The sequence below is a fragment of the Eumetopias jubatus genome, unplaced genomic scaffold, assembly GCF_037043125.1.
Source record: "Eumetopias jubatus isolate StellerSeaLion01/CBP00866 unplaced genomic scaffold, mEumJub1_p1.0 scaffold_1, whole genome shotgun sequence".
Taxonomy (NCBI): Eukaryota; Metazoa; Chordata; class Mammalia; order Carnivora; family Otariidae; genus Eumetopias; species Eumetopias jubatus.
Window position 1 is genome coordinate 171450668 of NW_028274807.1, and position 17838 is coordinate 171468505.

Sequence of the window (17838 nt, forward strand, 5' to 3'; positions counted from 1 at the left end):
TGATCCTTTTCACCCATTCCAATCCACTTTTATTAAATAACCTCTCACAAATTAGTTAAACTGAAGTTCAGCCAGATATACTTAAATTCTTTAAGGACACTGTGTTGGACTAACAGTGTCCCCCTAAAAATTCACACCTACCTAAAACCTCATTAATTTCTTCAAAAATTGTCTTTACAGATATGAGGTCATACTGAATGAAGGTAGGCCCTAATCCAATGATATGTATCTTTGTAAGAAGAGAAAATACACACAGAGACACACACAGAGGAGAAGGCTATGTGAAGCCAGAGGCAAAAACCGGAGTGAAGCATCGGTATGTCAAAGAATGCCAAAGGCAGCCGGCAACCACAAGCTAAGAAAAGGCAAGGAAGGATATTCCCCAACAGCTTTCATGGCCCTGCTGACACCTTGTTTTTGGATGCCTAGCCTCCTGAACTTGAGAAATAAATTTCTGCTGTTTTCAACCACCCAGTTTGTGGTACTTTGCTATGGCAGTTCTAGGAAATTAATACAGACACTAAATAGATAAAGAATACTTTTGGCTTATACTTCCAATAGAGTACTAACATTACAGTAATATACTGGTTCAATAAATGAACAATTGTTTCAGTGCCTATAGACCAATTTTTGTAAAGTCTTCAAAAACACTTTGTTATAAAGCACAGCTGGATACTAGCTCTGCCAAAATTAATACAATAAATTGGTATCACATCATGTTTTAACTTCGTCTATTTCATTTACTTCTTTAAATAGCATAGAGCACATTCAGGATGTTGTCTTGCTGTCAAAAGATATAATGTCTATTCTTTTTCCTGAGGCAAAAAAAGTCCTCTAAAAGAAGTCACTTAAACAGAAATGGAGATAATAAAGAATAAGAAGCATTAAGACAGCCCTTCCAGTGATACCCATTTCTTCCACAGTCATTTCTTACCTATATTATCCTTTTCTTTGCAAGAAATTGAATAGCAGCAAATTTCTCTATCCTGAATAGCAGACAGGTTCCTATAAGAAGCAGAATTAAGCCAATTAAGTCTGCTTAAAATAACTATCATACCTATCACTCTTTGTTCAATTTTCTTATCTTTTTATACTGAAGAAATTATTTTACTACAAAATTTTAGAAATTCACTTCTCTGGTAGGCCAAATTTACCATGTTTACCTAAAAACATGGCTATTATCTTTACTAAGTAACAGGAGGGCCTGGCTGGCTCAGTCAGAAAAGCATATGACTCTTGATCTCAGGGTTTTAAGTTCAAGCCCCACGGTGGGTGTAGAGATTACTTAAAATCTTCAAAAAAATAATAATATAATGATGCTAAGCAAAGCAGTGGGCAAAATAGTATAATTTAGGGGCGCCTGGGTGGCTCAGGCGTTAAGCATCTGCCTTCAGCTCAGGTCAGGATCCCAGGGTCCTGGGATGGAGCTCCACATCGGGCTCCCTGCTCTGCGGGAAGCCTGCTTCTCTGTCTCCCTCTGCCCCTGCTTGTGTTCCCTCTCTCGCTGTCTCTCTCTGTGTCAAATAAATAAATAAAGTATTTTTTAAAAAGTATAATTTAGAACCAATTTTTTTTAAACACCATCATTCATTCTTAAGACATACATTTTTTCAATTAGCTGTTTCTCATCCAAGGCATTAGGAAGATCTCTCTTGTTTCCAAGTACGAGCACCTTTAAAAAAGAAAAGATATTAACAATGAACTTTTATGTAAGAAAAGGTCACAGAAGCATATGATAGTCATATTTGTAGACATTAAAATTGGAATGCTACCACATGCCATAATATTGAGGCATATTTGTATAACTGGTGGCCTATCTCATTTATTTAGTAATTCAAATTAGCATTCATTTCAACTTCTACCGCAAAGATGCCCCAATTCAACATGTGGCTGCCAATTTCTACTAAAATATTCTTAAGTCTATGGTATGTATTCTGCAATTTCTAAATAAATCTCTACCATAATGTGAATATGATCTTAACACAACCAAGGGGGGGGGACAATTTTTTAACCATTTTTTATGTTCGCCATTAATCATACGAACACATAAATTTGCTTTTAAAATTCCTGATCCATCCTACAGAATATCATGTATAAATATTCTAAGACAATGGTTAAGTCTGGAAATCAGGATAAATATAGCAGTCATAAGCTCTAGGAATAAACGGTATCATCTGGTTGCTAGATGTGCTTTGAAAAGAAAGCAGAGACAGGCTTCTCAATCACCACTCCATCTTTTCTCAGTTAATATCGTTCTTTCTGCCTTAGAGAAAGCAAAGAATATGAGTACATATAACTAATATTTGAGAATATACGTACTCTCAGTGTTCTCTAAGAACATGTAATCTTTGACCCACCTCAACCAAGTACATGCCATGTCTACCTTGCCATACCTATTTTCTTTCACTTAATACACCCCCACCCCCACCCTACTCCATACACTTTGACCATTTCTACTCACAGGACCTAGATTCTTACTTTGCACAAAGGACAAAGAGACAAGGACAGAAGCACAGAACAGTCAGGGACACCAGGAGCTCACAGGACAATGTTAAACCACAGCCTATCTCCTGTTCCCCAACTTTCACCCCTCTCCATACTCTTATTTAAGTCACACTAGATTCTCAAGCTGGACCTGCCTGAATTTCTAAAAATAATATCATGGCCATTTGTGATCAGCTGTCAGTTTGGGGGTTGCCTGGCATTTTAGTCCTCTTACTACATTTAAGAACTCTCCCCTCCTACCTTATGAACCTGCCTCCCAATAAGCTACTTGCTTCTATGGATAATTTTTTCCCCAGCTTTCCTTTCTGCTAGAGCATGGACACTTAATCTAGGATGAACCAAACCTTTCAATGCAGAGGCAGTGATGCAAGAAAGCGGGAGAGAGAACCCATTTTGATAGGGAAAGGGAATCAGCTAGATGACTTTCGAATCAGAACAACTGTGTCTAGTGTTCAGAAACTGCATGTGGTCACCAGACTTACTCTGTGGTGTGAGTCTGGATGTGATCCTGGCAGCTGCTTAGCTTCCTTGTTCCAGCCTATTTCCTGTGCCTACTTACGTGCAGCCTTCTCCGAGACTCTGTTGAGCTACCCAATATCCTTTCATTCAATTCCTTTCTACTTATGTCAGCTTTCCAGTGCTTGCAACTAAGAAGACTTATGGTGACCTTGAGGTAAGACTGATTTTTACCTATGGTAGGTATACAGAACTAAGTTTTAACACAGGAGACAAATAGGCTTTGAAGACATGGATTCGAAACCTGGTTGCACAACAGATAATGTTACCATGTAACCCTGAAGAACAACTGTTACAAAGGAGGGATAACGACAAACCTCATTATGTTGTAAGGATAACCTGAATTAATATACCTCAAGTATTTGACAGTCATGAACTTGTGATGAGGCTAAAGCATGGTCCTTTTCCAACATTCATCAGCTCAACAAATGGTACCCCTTCCACCTAACTTCATGAACCAGGAACTAGGAATTATATTCTTTACATCTCCACTTCCAACCCATTACCAAGTCTGGTTGACAGCATTCCTAAATATCACTAAAATCGGTTTCCTTCTCACCATCTTGTCTACTACCACCCTAATCCAAGGTACTATAATTTGCCAAGACAACTTCAAGAGCATCCTAAAACTGCCCTCCTTATAGTCCCCCTTGCCAATTTAATCCATTGTCAGCATGGATCTCTGCACTCAGGGCAGAGTCTGCTTCTGCCCCCTCTCCCCCCACCCCCACGTACTTGCTCTAATAAATTAAATCTTTAAAAAAAAAAAGGAAAGAAAAAAGAAACACTTCAGAAATAAAGTTTTAAAACACTAGCAACAGCTTCCCACACAGTCCAGCCCAGCCTCCTCTAGTATCCCAGCTGCCGCATGGCTCACCACTCTCCCCACCCTCTCACTTTGCTTTCGCTCTAGGGAGACTGGCCTCCTCTTAGTGCCTTGCTTCCTCCTACCAAAAGGCCTTTGTCTACAACTCTCTTTTCCTCCAATCATCCCCTCCCTCACATGTCTACATAACCCTCACAATTCAGCTCAAGCATCACTTCCTCAGAGAATCCTTTCTTCCCTCAAACTAGATCAAATATCCCCTCTAATTTATAACTCTCATGGCCCCTGGTACCTCTCCTTCATTGCACTTATCGGAGCTGTATTATTCCAGTGATTTCATGGCATCTACCTTTCCTACTAAACCATAAGCTCCATGATGGCAGGGAGCATACTTCTATTCACTTTGTATCCCTAGGACTGAGCACTGCCCCTATTGTATATAGTTTAATAAATAGCTGGTTAAGAAATGAATAAATAGCACAGTGCCCAGTATATGGCTAGTATTCAGTAAAGATAAGCCTTTGAAGATTTTAAGACATTTAACTGATTTCAAACATAATAAATCATATAATTATAATTTTAATAATATAATTATAAATCTTATATAACAAGAACTCCATACTTACTGGAATTCCTTGTAACTGTGGTTTATCTAGAAGATTATGTAGTTCATTTCGAGAGGCTTCTATCTTTTCACGATCGGCAGCATCTATCATGTAACTTAAAAAAAAAAAGTGACTTCAATATCTCATCTCCGAATTCTGACAGTCACAATTAGGGATAAAGATTTTTAATTTTCAGATTTACACTACTAAGGGGCACCTGGTTGTCTCATTGGGAAGAGCATGCGACTCTTGATGTTGGGGCCGTGAGTTTGGGCCCCACACCGGGTGTAGAGATTACTTAAATAAATAAGTAAATAAATAAACTTAAAAAAAAAAGATCACTGAAATTGTTAATCAAAGACCTAAAGAAAAGCTCAGTACCCAAAAATATTTTTAAATAGACTATTTAGATGCTAATACATGATAATAAAACATTTATAACCCTTAGCTCTTAGCTGCTTAAATAAAAAAAAATAAACTCTCATTTATAATTAAATTTGTTAAAGTTTCATATTAATGGGATTACACTAATAAAGACTGTTATTGATGAAATAAAAATTGAGGCTTTGGAAGTATTAAAAACAACTTTTTTCCTGGAAACCTAAACTGACTTTTTTAAGCAACGCTTACACAATGGCATTGACTCCTCTGCAGTACCGCTCCCACATGCTCCGGAACCGGGGTTGTCCTCCTATGTCCCAAATCTTTAAATCAAGACAGACAATTCTTAATAAAGGTATTTTAAGTAACACATTGAAAGAAAAAGTAGAAAAAGGAGAGAAAGATCAGGCAGATATGCCCATGTCCACAATGTTAGAGCCAAATTACTTCTGAAAAACTTAGGCTGAAACAAGTTCTTAATCTAGAAGCTCTTGGGTCCACTTCTAAACTTGAAGTTCATATTTAATATGTTTACACTGTATCTAGTCAGTTCTACTAAAGAAAATTTTGTGCAATACTTTGCTTGTTAACCAATAAATTTCCGTATTGAAAAGTTTCAGCATGTACCAAATCACGGATCATCCAGATCTGAATGCCAAAAGAGAAAAAAACAAAAAATTTGTATCTGTATATGTTAACAATTTAAATCAAGTATGGTAAAAAGATCACATACCTTTATTGTGACGTTACCTTTAGTTACTTTCCTCATGTTGAAGCCCACCGTGGGTATCATATCTTCACTGAATTGACCTGACTGAACAAAAGAAAACATCTGAAGTTAGAATCAGTATTTATTAAGACATATAACATGCCATAAACTTCAGGCATTAACAATGCCTTTATAACCATTTTAGTATATTATGTAACTAATTTTTTAGTGGTGGTAACAATCTGTCTTAAGAAAACATTCTTTATAGGTGCACGGGGTGGCTCAGTCAGTTAAGCGTCCACTCTTGATTTTAGCTCAGGTCATGATCTCAGGGTTGTGAGATCAAGCCCCTCTGCACTGGGTGTGGAGCCTGCTTAAGATTCTCTCTCTCCCTCTCCCCTTGCTCCTACCCACCCTCCTTTAAAAAAAAGAAAGAAAGAAAGAAAGAAAACATTCCTTTTAGACACAGTTCTTGAAGAGATACATTATTTCCTTCATCCAAACACAATCCATTTTTTTAAAAAAAAAAAAAGATACTTTTAGTAAGATTTTAACTTTTTACATATTTCCTCCCTCTCCCTTTGCTGTGCCCCCTTGCTTGTGCTCTCTCACTCTGTCAAATACCGTCTTAAAAATAGGTTAAAAAGAAATATTATATATTATAACTATAAATGAAAATTTATTAATTTCCCCACCTACACATAAATGTTCACACAAAGTAGGAAATCAGAAGTAAATCTTCAAAGTTTTCCCATTTTAGCATTTAAATTACTTTGACAATTTACAACTCACTGCTAAACAGCTTTTCCAAGTTTGTCTTTTAACAAGACATATTCTGTCATTGTACAGGTTTTCCTTTTATGTAATCAATTCTGTTCTTTTTTAGCTTATGACCTTCTCATAAGACTAAAATATTTTCTAATAATATTTGAATGCCCTTTAAAATTTAAAATGTTCATCCATCTGGAATTTGATTTTACAGTGCAAGAAAGTTCCTTTTCTCAATCATCTCACTCCTCATTTAAAAATCCACACATTCCTAACTAATTTGAAGTGATGTGCCAAATGCCGTAAGAGACACTTCTATATCTGAGTCAATACTTTTCCACTAGTCTGTTTATTCCTAAATTAGGATTAAATGAATTACTGCAGCTTGTACAATTTCTTATTCTATACAGAAGATCAAGAATTTGGAATGTTTTCGGGTGCCTGGGTAGCTCAGTCGTTAAGCGTCTGCCTTCGGCTCAGGTCATGATCCCAGGGTCCTGGGATTGAGTCCCACATCGGGCTCCCTGCTCCGCGGGAAGCCTGCTTCTCCCTCTCCCACTCCCCCTGCTTGTGTTCCTGCTCTCGCTATCTCTCTCTGTCAAATAAATAAAATCTTTAAAAAAAAAAAAAAAGAATTTGGAATGTTTTCAAAACTGTCTTAGTTCATCACTCACATTCCAAATAAACTTCAGAAATTCATATTTCAGTTAAATATTGACTAGAATTATATTAACTGTATTAATTTGAGAAGGATTGCCCTATATCAATTCTTTATATTTAACCACGATCAAGTTTCTCCATCCAGGCACATGGTTTGTTCATTTAAACATTCAAATCTTTTATATCCTTCACTAAAGTATCGTAATTCTCGGAAGCCCGGGTGGCTCAGTCATTAAGCGTCTGCTTTCGGCTCAGGTCATGATCCCAGAATCCTGGGATTGAGCCCCACATCAGGCTGCCTGCTCAGTGGGAAGCCTGCTTCTCCCTCCCCCACTCCCCCTGCTTGTGTTCCCCCTCTCACTGTCGCTCTCTTTCTCTGTGTCAAATAAATAAATCTTAAAAAAACAAAGTATCATAATTCTCATAATAGCTCTCACATTTCTTATCATATCCTTTATTTTTTTTTAAAGATTTTATTTATTTGAGAGAGAGAGAAAGAGAGGACAAGCAGGGGGCGTGGGAGAGGGCGTAGGGATTAGAGAGAGAATCTCAAACAGACTCCATGCTGAGCACAGAATCTAGTGCAGGGCTCAATCCCATGACCCTGAGATCATGACGTGAACAGAAACTGAGTCGGATACCGAACCGACTGAGCCACCCAGGTGCCCCTCATATTCTTAATTCTGACTACAATTACAAAGTACATCTAATGAGTCACAGCTAATACTGACTTTATATATTTACATATTTATAAATTTTATTTACCAAATATTAATTTCTCAGTTGACCTGACTTATTTTTAGGTAAACAGCCCAGAATTATGAAATCTCGCAACAAAGAAATGGTTAAACAAATAGGACTATTTTCAAGGCCCTAAGACTGGCTGATTGTTTGCTGTGACCTTATGCTAGCCACACATGATTCTAAAACTGTCTACAAGTACTGAGCACAATGAATTCCAATTTTAAAAATTAATTTCCTCTACGTAACTCCAAAGTTCTCTGTTCCCCCCCCACCCTGCCCCACATTCAGTGGTGTTCAGGCTGATTTCAGAAAAAAGATGTTAACCACAATCACTACTTTCATTTATATTAAACATTATAATTCTCAGAACTTTCACATATGATTTATATGTGGAAATCTAGTCATGACATCAAAACTATATATATTGAAACTAGTAATGATACAACAACAAAAACATAATCTGATTAGAAGGGGAGAAAAGGCAACAACAAAGGCACTATCCATAAAGCAACAATAAGGTGGGCTTCATTAAAATTAAAAACTGCCCTGTGAACAAGATTTAGAAGAGTTAGAGTTAGAAAAGAGGCACAGAGTAAGAGAAAATATTTGTAAAAACATACATCCAATAAAGGACTATTATACAAAAGATACAAAGAACTCTTAAAACATCAATATAAAAAAAAACAATTAAAAAATGAACCACAGACCTCAACCAATACTTCACCAAAGATACACAGATGCAAATAAGCATACGAAAAGATAGTGCACATCATATGTCATCAGGAAAACGCAAATTAAAATGAGATACCACTGATACACTTATTAGAGTGCCCAAAATCTGGTACACCGATAATACCAAATGCTGATAAGGAGGTGGGACAACAGCAATTCTCACTCATTACTGGTGGGAATGCAAAACAGTACAGCCACTTTCAAAGATAGTGGCGAGGTTTCTTACAAAACCAAATATACTCTTACCATTCAATCCAGGAATCATGCTCCTTCATCTTTATCCAAAGATGTTGAACTTAAGTCCACACAAAAACCTGCACATTAATGCTTACAGCATCTTTATGCATAATTGGTAAAACTTGGAAGCAACCAAAGTGTTCTTCAGTAAATAAGTGTATAAAAAGACTGTGTCATATCCAGGAAATGGATTATTATTCAATATTAAAAAGAAATGAGCTACCAAGCCACAAAAAGACATGAAGGAATCTTAAAAACATATCTAAATGAAAGACTCAATCTGGAAGGACTACTTAACTCTGATTCCAACAAAATGACTGAACACATGACTCTAGCAATATTCTGAAAAAGGCAAAACTATGGAAACAGTAAGAAGATCAGTGGTTGATAGGAACTGAAGGGGTGGGGGAGGAAATGAATAGGCAGAGAAGAGGATTTTTAGGCAATAAAAAACTCTGTATGATACCATAATGATGGATATATGTCATTATACATTTGTCCAAACCTATAGAATGTACAACACAAAGAGTGAAAAAATAATGTAAACTATGGACTTTGGGTGATTATTATGTGTCAGTGTAAGTGCGTCAATTTTAACAAATGTACCACTCTGGTGTGGGATGTTGATAATGGGGGAAGCTGTGAGTGTAGGGGCAGGAGGTATATGGATAACTCTACCTTCCCCTCCTTGATTATGTTGTGAACCTAAAACTGCTCTTAAATTTTTTTTTTTTTTTTAAGAGAGAGAGAGAAGCAGGCTCCCCGGAAAGCAGGGAGCCCAATGCGGGGCTCGATCCCAGGACCCTGGGATCATGACATGAGCTAAAGGCAGATGCTGAAGGACTGAGCCACCCAGGCATCCCAACAACTTTTTTTTAAATGGGCAAAGGACCTGAAGAGACATTTCTCCAAAGAAAATATACAAATAGCTAATAAGAACATGAAAAGATGCTCAACATCACTAATCATTAGGAAAATGCAAATCAAAACCACAAAAGATTACCATCTTCATACCCATTAAAATGGCTATTACCAAACAAAAAAAACCAAAGTAACAAGTTACAGCAAGGATATGGAGAAATTGCAACCCTGGTGCACTGCTGCAGGAATGTAAAATGGTGCAGCTGCTAAGAAAAACAGTATAGAAGTTCCTGAAAAGGTTAAAAATAGAATTACCACATGATCCAGCAACTCTACTTCCAATTATAAACCCAAAAGCATTGAAAGCAGAGACTCAAAGAGATTTATCTGTATACCCATGTTCACAGCAGCATTTTCCATAACAGCCAAAAGGTGGAAGAAACCCAAAGGCAACTGACAGATGAATGGGTAAACAAAATGTGGTTAATTCCTACAATGTAATATAATCCAGCCTTAAAAAAACTTACTCATGCTAAAACACAGATGAACCTTTTGAAGACATTATACTATAATAATATAAATAAGCCAGATACAAAAATACTATTAATTCTACTCACATGAGAAACCTAAAATAGTTAAATTCATAAAGACAGAAAGTAGAATGGTGTTTGCCAAAGGCAAGGGAGAAGGAGGAAATAGGGAGTAACTGCTTAGTGGGTATGGAATTTGTTTGAAATGGTTAAGAAGTTCTAGGGGTGCCTGGGTGGCTGGCAGTTAAGCCTTCAACTCTTGGTTTTGGCTCAGGTCATGATCTCAGGGTCATGGGATGTAGCTCTGTGTCGGGCTCTGGGGCTCTGCTTCGCGTGGAGTCTGCTTGAGATTCTCTCCCTCTCCCTCTGCCCATCCTCCTGCTCTCTCGTGCTCTCTCTCTAAATGAATGAATAAAATCTTAAAAAAAAAGTTCTATAGATGTATGGTGGTGATGAACTTAATACCACTGAACTAATTGTACACTTAAGAATAGTTAATATGTGGAATACTACGCAGCCATCAAAAAAACCCAAAATCTTGCCATGTGCAATGAAGTGGATGGAACTAGAGGTTACTATGCTAAGCAAAATAAGTCAATCAGAGAAAGACAATTATCATATGATCTCGCTGATATGTGGAATTTAAGAAACAAGAAAGGATCATGGGGGAAGAGAGGAAAAAATAAAACAAGACAAAATCAGAGAGGGAGACAAACCATCAGAGACTCTTAAGCATAGGAAACCAACTGAGGGTTGCTGGAGGGGAGGGGGGTGGGGGGATGGGGTAACTGGGTGATGGCCATTAAAGAGGGCACGTGATGTACTGAGCACTGGGTATTATATAAGACTGATGAATCACTGACCTCTCCCTCTGAAACCAATATTATATGTTAATTAATTTAAATTTAAAAAATAAGAATAGTTAAGATGGTGGGGTACCTGGGTGGTGCAATCAATTAAGTGAACGACTCTTGATTTCAGCTGGGGTCATGATCTCAGGGTTGTGAGACTGAGCTCTCCACTGTCTCCACACTCAGCACAATCTGCTTAAGACTCAGCTTCAGTAGTGGTTGATTCTGTTTTTCTTAAAGATTTCCACTGTAATTATATGTATTATTATAAGTTTTAATTGATGTCTGAGGTGAGGTCCATGTGAGATAATGCCTCATTTGTTTGTTTTCATTAGGAAATAGGTGTTTTATGTAAGGAAGGAGCCAGAAATGGTAGCTAAACTTTTTAAAGGCCAAAACTTTTAAACAAGCTTGCACAGGAAGCTTTCTAAAATAAAATGCATTACATATTTAGGGCGCCTGGGTGGCTCGCTCTCTCTCAAGTAAAATCATTAAAAAAATTAAAAAATAATAAAATGCAATAACATGCTTAGCTAACTTCTCACACATAATTTATGGAACATGATTCAATGTGTTCTTGGTATTTCAAGGTTACTTTATCAATTGTAAAACAAGAAAACAAGGGCGCCTGGGTGGCTCAGTTGTTAAGCGACTGCCTTCGGCTCAGGTCATGATCCCGGAGTCCCGGGATCGAGTCCTGCATTGGGCTCCCTGCTCAGCAGGGAGCCTGCTTCTCCCTCTGACCCTCCCCCCTCTCATGCTCTATCTCATTCTCTCTCTCAAATAAATAAATAAAATCTTTAAAAAAAAAAAAAAAACAAGAAAATGAAGATAACCCTTAAGGGCCCTTCTGGCAATAAAATTTAATGATTATGAACATCAATTATAGTGCCATTCCATGATAAAATGATGTAGGGGTCTACAGTATACTGGGGTACTGACCCTAAACTTTCTTAGATGTTCCTTCATCTCCTTTATCAATACTTCTTATTGGTGACAGAAACTATAACTTTCTCTAATTCAGTTGCTAGTGCTAATCTGCAGTGGCTTCAAATTAGGTAATCAAGTCCTTGGGTTTTTAATCCAAAAACGTCTTGAGTACAGAAATATGTTTAATAAATATTTAACTGTGCTGCATGGATTTTGTGGTATAACTACTTTATAGACTTGGAAGCATTTCCACTTCTTTCCTAGTGTCAAATCTTAATCGTCACTTCTCAAAGCTTGTGCTGAATGACTAAACTACTGAGTTGGCAGCTGTTCTCTAGGTAACTGAGAATTTATTTCTATGCTATCAAAATGCCGTTAAACTGAGACAAACAATTTAGGAAGCAAACAGATGCTTGAAAAAATACTACTTAATTTTGTATCATCTTATTTACTTAAAAAAAGTTAACATTTAAATAATACCAAACATCGTTCTTAGCACTTAATACTCTACAAACAGCACTCACTGATTTTGTGGTGATGGATAGAACTGTAGTCATCTCCACACACCCTGTAAGCCGAAGTCTCAAAGCAATATTCCCGTAATTTGTTTAGTTGAGTAAAGTAAATCTGAAGCAAAATAGGTGGTAAAAAGAAGTCTAATCCTCCAAGTCTGAGAATCTTATTACCAGTTTTGCCACTTACTAAACACATGCAAATCATTTTACCTTTGGAATGAAGCTACCTTATCTAGAAGAGGGAATCGGAAGAGTATGTCCAAAGTCACTTCCAGCTCTAACATTTATTATGTTTTATTCATAGGCCTCTCATTTAAAATATAGTTGAGCAAGAGATAAATGCCTACAACAGAAAAATGTGGCTCTCTTCCCAAAATTCTTTGGTATATGAAAGGCTAAAAGCAAACCTTGTCCCAGAAAGTTTTCCTTTAGTGCTAACTCACATGTAGAGTTGGGGAGAACACAGTGAAATACTCCTACAATTCAGTGGTTTTAAAGTAGGGATTCTAGGGCGCCTGGGTGGCTCAGTTGGTTAAGCGACTGCCTTCGGCTCGGGTCATGATCCTGGAGTCCCGGGATCGAGTCCCACATCGGGCTCCCTGCTGAGCAGGGAGTCTGCTTCTCCCTCTGACCCTCTTCCCTCTCATGCTCTCTATCTCTCGTTCTCTAATAAATAAATAAAATCTTTAAAAAATAAAAATAAAATAAAATAAAGTAGGGATTCTATTATTATTACTTTTTTTTTAAGATTTTACTCATTTATTAGAGAGAAAGAGAGAGCACGAGCAAGAGGCAGCAGAGGGAGAGGGAGAAGCAGGGAGCCCGACATGGGGCTCGATCCCAGGACCCTGAGATCATGACCTGAGCCGAAAGCAGATGCCTAACCGACTGAGCCACCCAGGTGCCCCTAAAGTAAGGATTCTAAATGAATTAGGTTAGATTTTACAGTTGCTCTTTATTTATTTGACAGAGACAGACACAGAGAGAGAGGGAACACAAGTAGCGGGGAGTGGGAGAGGGAGAAGCAGGCTTCCTGCTGCACAGGGAGCCTGATGTGGGGCTTGTTCCCAGGACCCAGGGATCATGACCTGAGCCGAAGGCAGACGCTTAATGGCTGCGCCCAGGTGCCCCTACAGTTGCTCTTTTAAATGCATAAATATGCAGAGAGCAAGCTATTACCCACATGAGGAAATAAACTTCTCTTTGCTTGATCTGTCCATCTACAGTAGCAATCCAATCCAGTCTTCAATAAACTTGAAAAGACAAGTGGTAAAATACCAGCTTTGACAAATGTCTCCGAGTATTCTCTAACAAAACCTTTTTTGCAAAAAAAGGACCTGGTTATAAAGCTACTTTGGAAAGACAGAATGCAGTAAGGACCATGACAAATACCTCATATAAATTTCTTCTCTTGGCCAGAAGAGACTACTTTTACATGCTCAACAGAGGAGTCTTTTGTTTTTTTAAAAAGACACACACTACGGGGCTCCTGGGTGGCGTCTGCCTACAGCTCGGGACATGATTCCAGGTTCCTGGGATCAAGTCCCACATCCAGTTCTCTGCTCCACAGGAAGTCTGCTTCTCCCTCTCCCACTCCCCCTGCATCTCTGTCAAATAAATAAATAAAATCTTAAAATAAAAATTAAAAAAATACATTTTAAACACACATTATGACTCAATTGTTTAATGGCCAAAATTCACACATTTGCTAAGTGAGAATATATGGCCAATAAATATACATGTCAGTCATTTTTCTTTCCAAGAACTTTTAACATAAAATTATTATTACCAGTACTAATTTTTCTACTTAATAACATCATTACATCTCTTGTATTTCATTACTAAGTGGAACAGAATACCATGAGAAGGAAACAATATTCCCCATATAGTACTATTTCAGCTGAGAATGTGTAAACTAAATCTAATGTTGAAACATCAGACAAACCCAAAATGAGAAACATTCTATTAAATGAGAGGGAATATTTCTGACAAATGTCAATGCTATAAAAGCAAAGGCAGGCTGTGAAAATGTTTCAGACTAGAGAGGGCTAAAGAAGACATGACAACTAAAGGTAGTACCTGACCCCAGACTGGATCTTGCACTGGTGGGTAAATATGCTATAAACAACATTATTGGGTCAACTGACAAAATAGCAGTAGATAAAATCTGTGAGGTATCAGTTTTTAATGTCATAAAGTTGGTAACTAAAATAGTCATATAAGAGAATATCCCCAATCTTGGAAAATACACTTAAGGTACTTGGAAATAACGGGCCATGGTACATATAGCTTACCTATGTAAAGTGACACTTTAAAGCAAATGAAGTAAAATGTTAATAGTCTGGTCTCGGTAAAGGGTATATGGACGTTCTTTGCAATGCTTTTTATTCCTACAACTTTTCTGTAAATCTGAAATTGTTTCTAAACAATACACTTTTAATGTGACAAAACTCATGAATACACTCAATCATAAGGAATTCCAACAAGTTCAGGAACAAGTCATTGCTAACCTTGTTCTATTCTTTAATATTCTAAAAAGATACTCATTTACAGATGTCTTCTAATAGAAAAATCTATGTTTCATATTTCATAGTTTTGGCATAATGTAAATTCCTCTGGGCCTTAAAACTGGCATTTTAAAATCTACTCCAATGTTTCAATATTTATTTACAACCTGGGAAATGAATTAAGATAGTGTGTTCTACTTCTAGGTTTCTGCTTCTCTTAGTTTTTGGAACTAAACGTATTTTCCTTTTCTTTTCTTTCTAACCACTTAATAGTTACCACTGTAAACACAGAAATCATGTCTGAGGCAATCTCCCTTACAACACACTTTTTAAGGAGCTAGAAAAGATAATCATTCACTTTGGTAGCACTTCAATAATCATTAATATGATGTTCAATTTTCTCCCAATTTTAGAACACTATGGACAATCTCTTTTTTAATAGTTTCCCAAAAGACAATAACTTGTCCTCAGTTTTATGTGCAAATCTGGACTTACTTCCAACTACAGACATAATTCATTCCCAAAGAATGTCAGTTTGAAAGCACACATTAAAAAATTTGTTGGGGGGGGGGGGGCCCTGGGTGGCTCAGTCGGTTGAGCAACTGCCTTCGGCTCAGGTCATGTCATGATCTCCAGGTCCTGGGATCAAGTCCCACATCGGGCTCCCTGCTCAGTGGGGAATCTGCTTCTCTCTCTCTCTCCTCCTTCTCCTCCCCCCTGCTCCATCTCTCTCTCTTCCTTCTCCTCCCCCCCCCGTTCGTTCTCTAATAAATAAATAAAATCTTAAAAAATTGTTTGGGCAATTGAATCTTATTAACCAAAGAATAACTTCTCTCAAAATTCCGGTGAATCTTATTAACCAAAGAATAACTTCTCTCAAAATTCCAGTGGGTTGGGCGCCTGGGTGGCTCAGTCGTTAAGCGTCTGCCTTCGACTCAGGTCATGATCCCAGGGTCCTGGGATCGAGTCCCATATCAGGCTCCCTGCTCAGCGGGAAGCCTGCTTCTCCCTCTCCCACTCCCCCTGCTTATGTTCCTGCTCTCCCTGTCTCTCTCTGTCAAATAAATAAATCTTAAAAAAAAAAAAAATTCCAGTGGGTTTGTTTGTGGGTTTTGTTTGTTTGGGGAGGGAGGGATTCTCTTTAGTACTTACCACAGAGAATTAAGAACCATCCCAAAATTTTAAATTTCAGGTTCCTCGGGGACATAATCAAGTAAGGCCTCTTTTCTTTAAATGGCCCAAATTCTCAAAATGGGCCACTGCTCTAAATAAACTAAAGAAATTATTTCTCTGAAGCAAATCAAGTTAATAGCAGCTTTCTACAAAATCACAAAATTTCAAGATTATCCTTCAAAAAAATGAGGCAACTTGCAACACCGACTCAAAAAAACTTTTAACTCTACAAGAAACGGTAGCTAAAGTAGTAACAGCATCTTTAGGCTCTTGCATAGACGCGCCCCCTGTGTAGACTGTAGTCTGGATGCAGATGTTTTTCATCTGGTCTGGCAATTCAAATCAATTGGCATGGGTTGTCACCTGGGCTCAGTGAGAATGTGCTCTTCCATCTGTGTTCTTCTCTACACAGATGAGTAGAAAAGTGGTTACAGATGAGGGGAAAAGTGGTTACAGCTCTCGGGCTTGGCATTTATGAACTCTGGCCTAGGGGTTCTGCCACAGGCAAGTCAATTATAAAAGCCTGTTTCACACATGACCCAATCATCGGCAGCATACATAGACAATGAATGTGTGTTGTACTGATTCACAAACACTATACTGTTCGCCCTTTCCTCTATGGCCATAGACCCACAAAGCTACTTTGCCTCCACTTTCACTCATTCGTTTATTTATTCACTCACTTTTCAAACAGCAGAGGGAAAGAAAAGAAACTAGGAAACAAATATAAAAATATCACACAATAAACACACACCATTTAAAACATAGGAGATGGGGCACCTGGGTGGCTCAGTTGGTTAAGCGACTGCCTTCGGCTCAGGTCATGATCCTGGAGTCCCGTGGGGGGGGGGGTCCCTGCTCAGTGGGAAACCTGCTTCTCCCTCTAACCCTCCCCCCTCTCATGTACTCTCTCTCTCATTCTCGCTCTCTCAAATAAATAAATAAATCTTTAAAAAAATAAATAAATAAAACAGGAGATAACATGAGATGACTGGGTATCCAGGAAGACCTCTCTGAAGTAGTGACATTTAAGCGTCTAAAGATAATTTAAAATCTACATAGAATAGGCCAGCTTCTTGCAGATAACCTACCTGTTGTGCTACTTGAGCATCAGTAAGGAAATCTAAATTTCAGTCCCAGCTACGCCACTTTCAATTGCATATAGATACACACAACTCTTTTTTTTTTTTTTAAGATTTTATTTATTTGACAGAGAGAGACAGCGAGAGCAGAAACACAAGCAGGGGGAGTGGGAGAGGGAGAAGCAGGCTGCCTGCTGAGCAGGGAGCCCAATGTGGGACTCGATCCCAGGAAACTGGGATCATGACCTGAGCCGAAGGCAGACGCTTAACAACTGAGCCACCCAGGTGCCTGATACACACAACTTTTAACAACACTCTTACTCAGAATGCAAAGGTTCTACCTCCTCTCTCCCTATAGCTGCTTCTCCTAAGGGTCTATAGCTACTTCACTTCCTCCATTTCCTCAAGTGCTTACTACTCCCTTCCCTTTGCTTTTCTTCTTCCCTGAGTCTCAAAAACTACTGTAGATAGGAGTTTCTGCTGCCAAATAGCAGGCCTTTAATAACAAGGGCATTCCTTTCATCTCTGAGGCAAACAGACCCACTCCAACCCATAAGATGTAATATTTAATTCCTAACTGCTGTCCTGGTTCTCACAAACCACTCAAACATTGCCTCTCTGCCCACACAGACGCTCCTGATAGACAGACTTCACCAAGGACCGCACCTGAATCTAAAGGTCCAGAAAGGCAAGTCTCCAAGTTTTC

The 17838-nt window shown here is 38.1% G+C and overlaps 1 protein-coding gene across 1 annotated transcript in view; it reads right to left on the reverse strand.

The window, feature by feature from the left end:
• The window catches only part of ARL8B (ARF like GTPase 8B), a 54391-nt gene that overhangs the window by 6596 nt on the left and 29957 nt on the right, over nt 1-17838 (reverse strand). The window contains exons 2-6 of the mRNA XM_028101694.2: nt 5567-5647; nt 5083-5156; nt 4474-4567; nt 1605-1672; nt 935-1005 (exon numbers count right to left, since the gene is read on the reverse strand). Coding sequence (XP_027957495.1) covers nt 935-1005; nt 1605-1672; nt 4474-4567; nt 5083-5156; nt 5567-5647 — 388 coding nt within the window. The remainder of the gene's footprint in view (nt 1-934; nt 1006-1604; nt 1673-4473; nt 4568-5082; nt 5157-5566; nt 5648-17838) is intronic.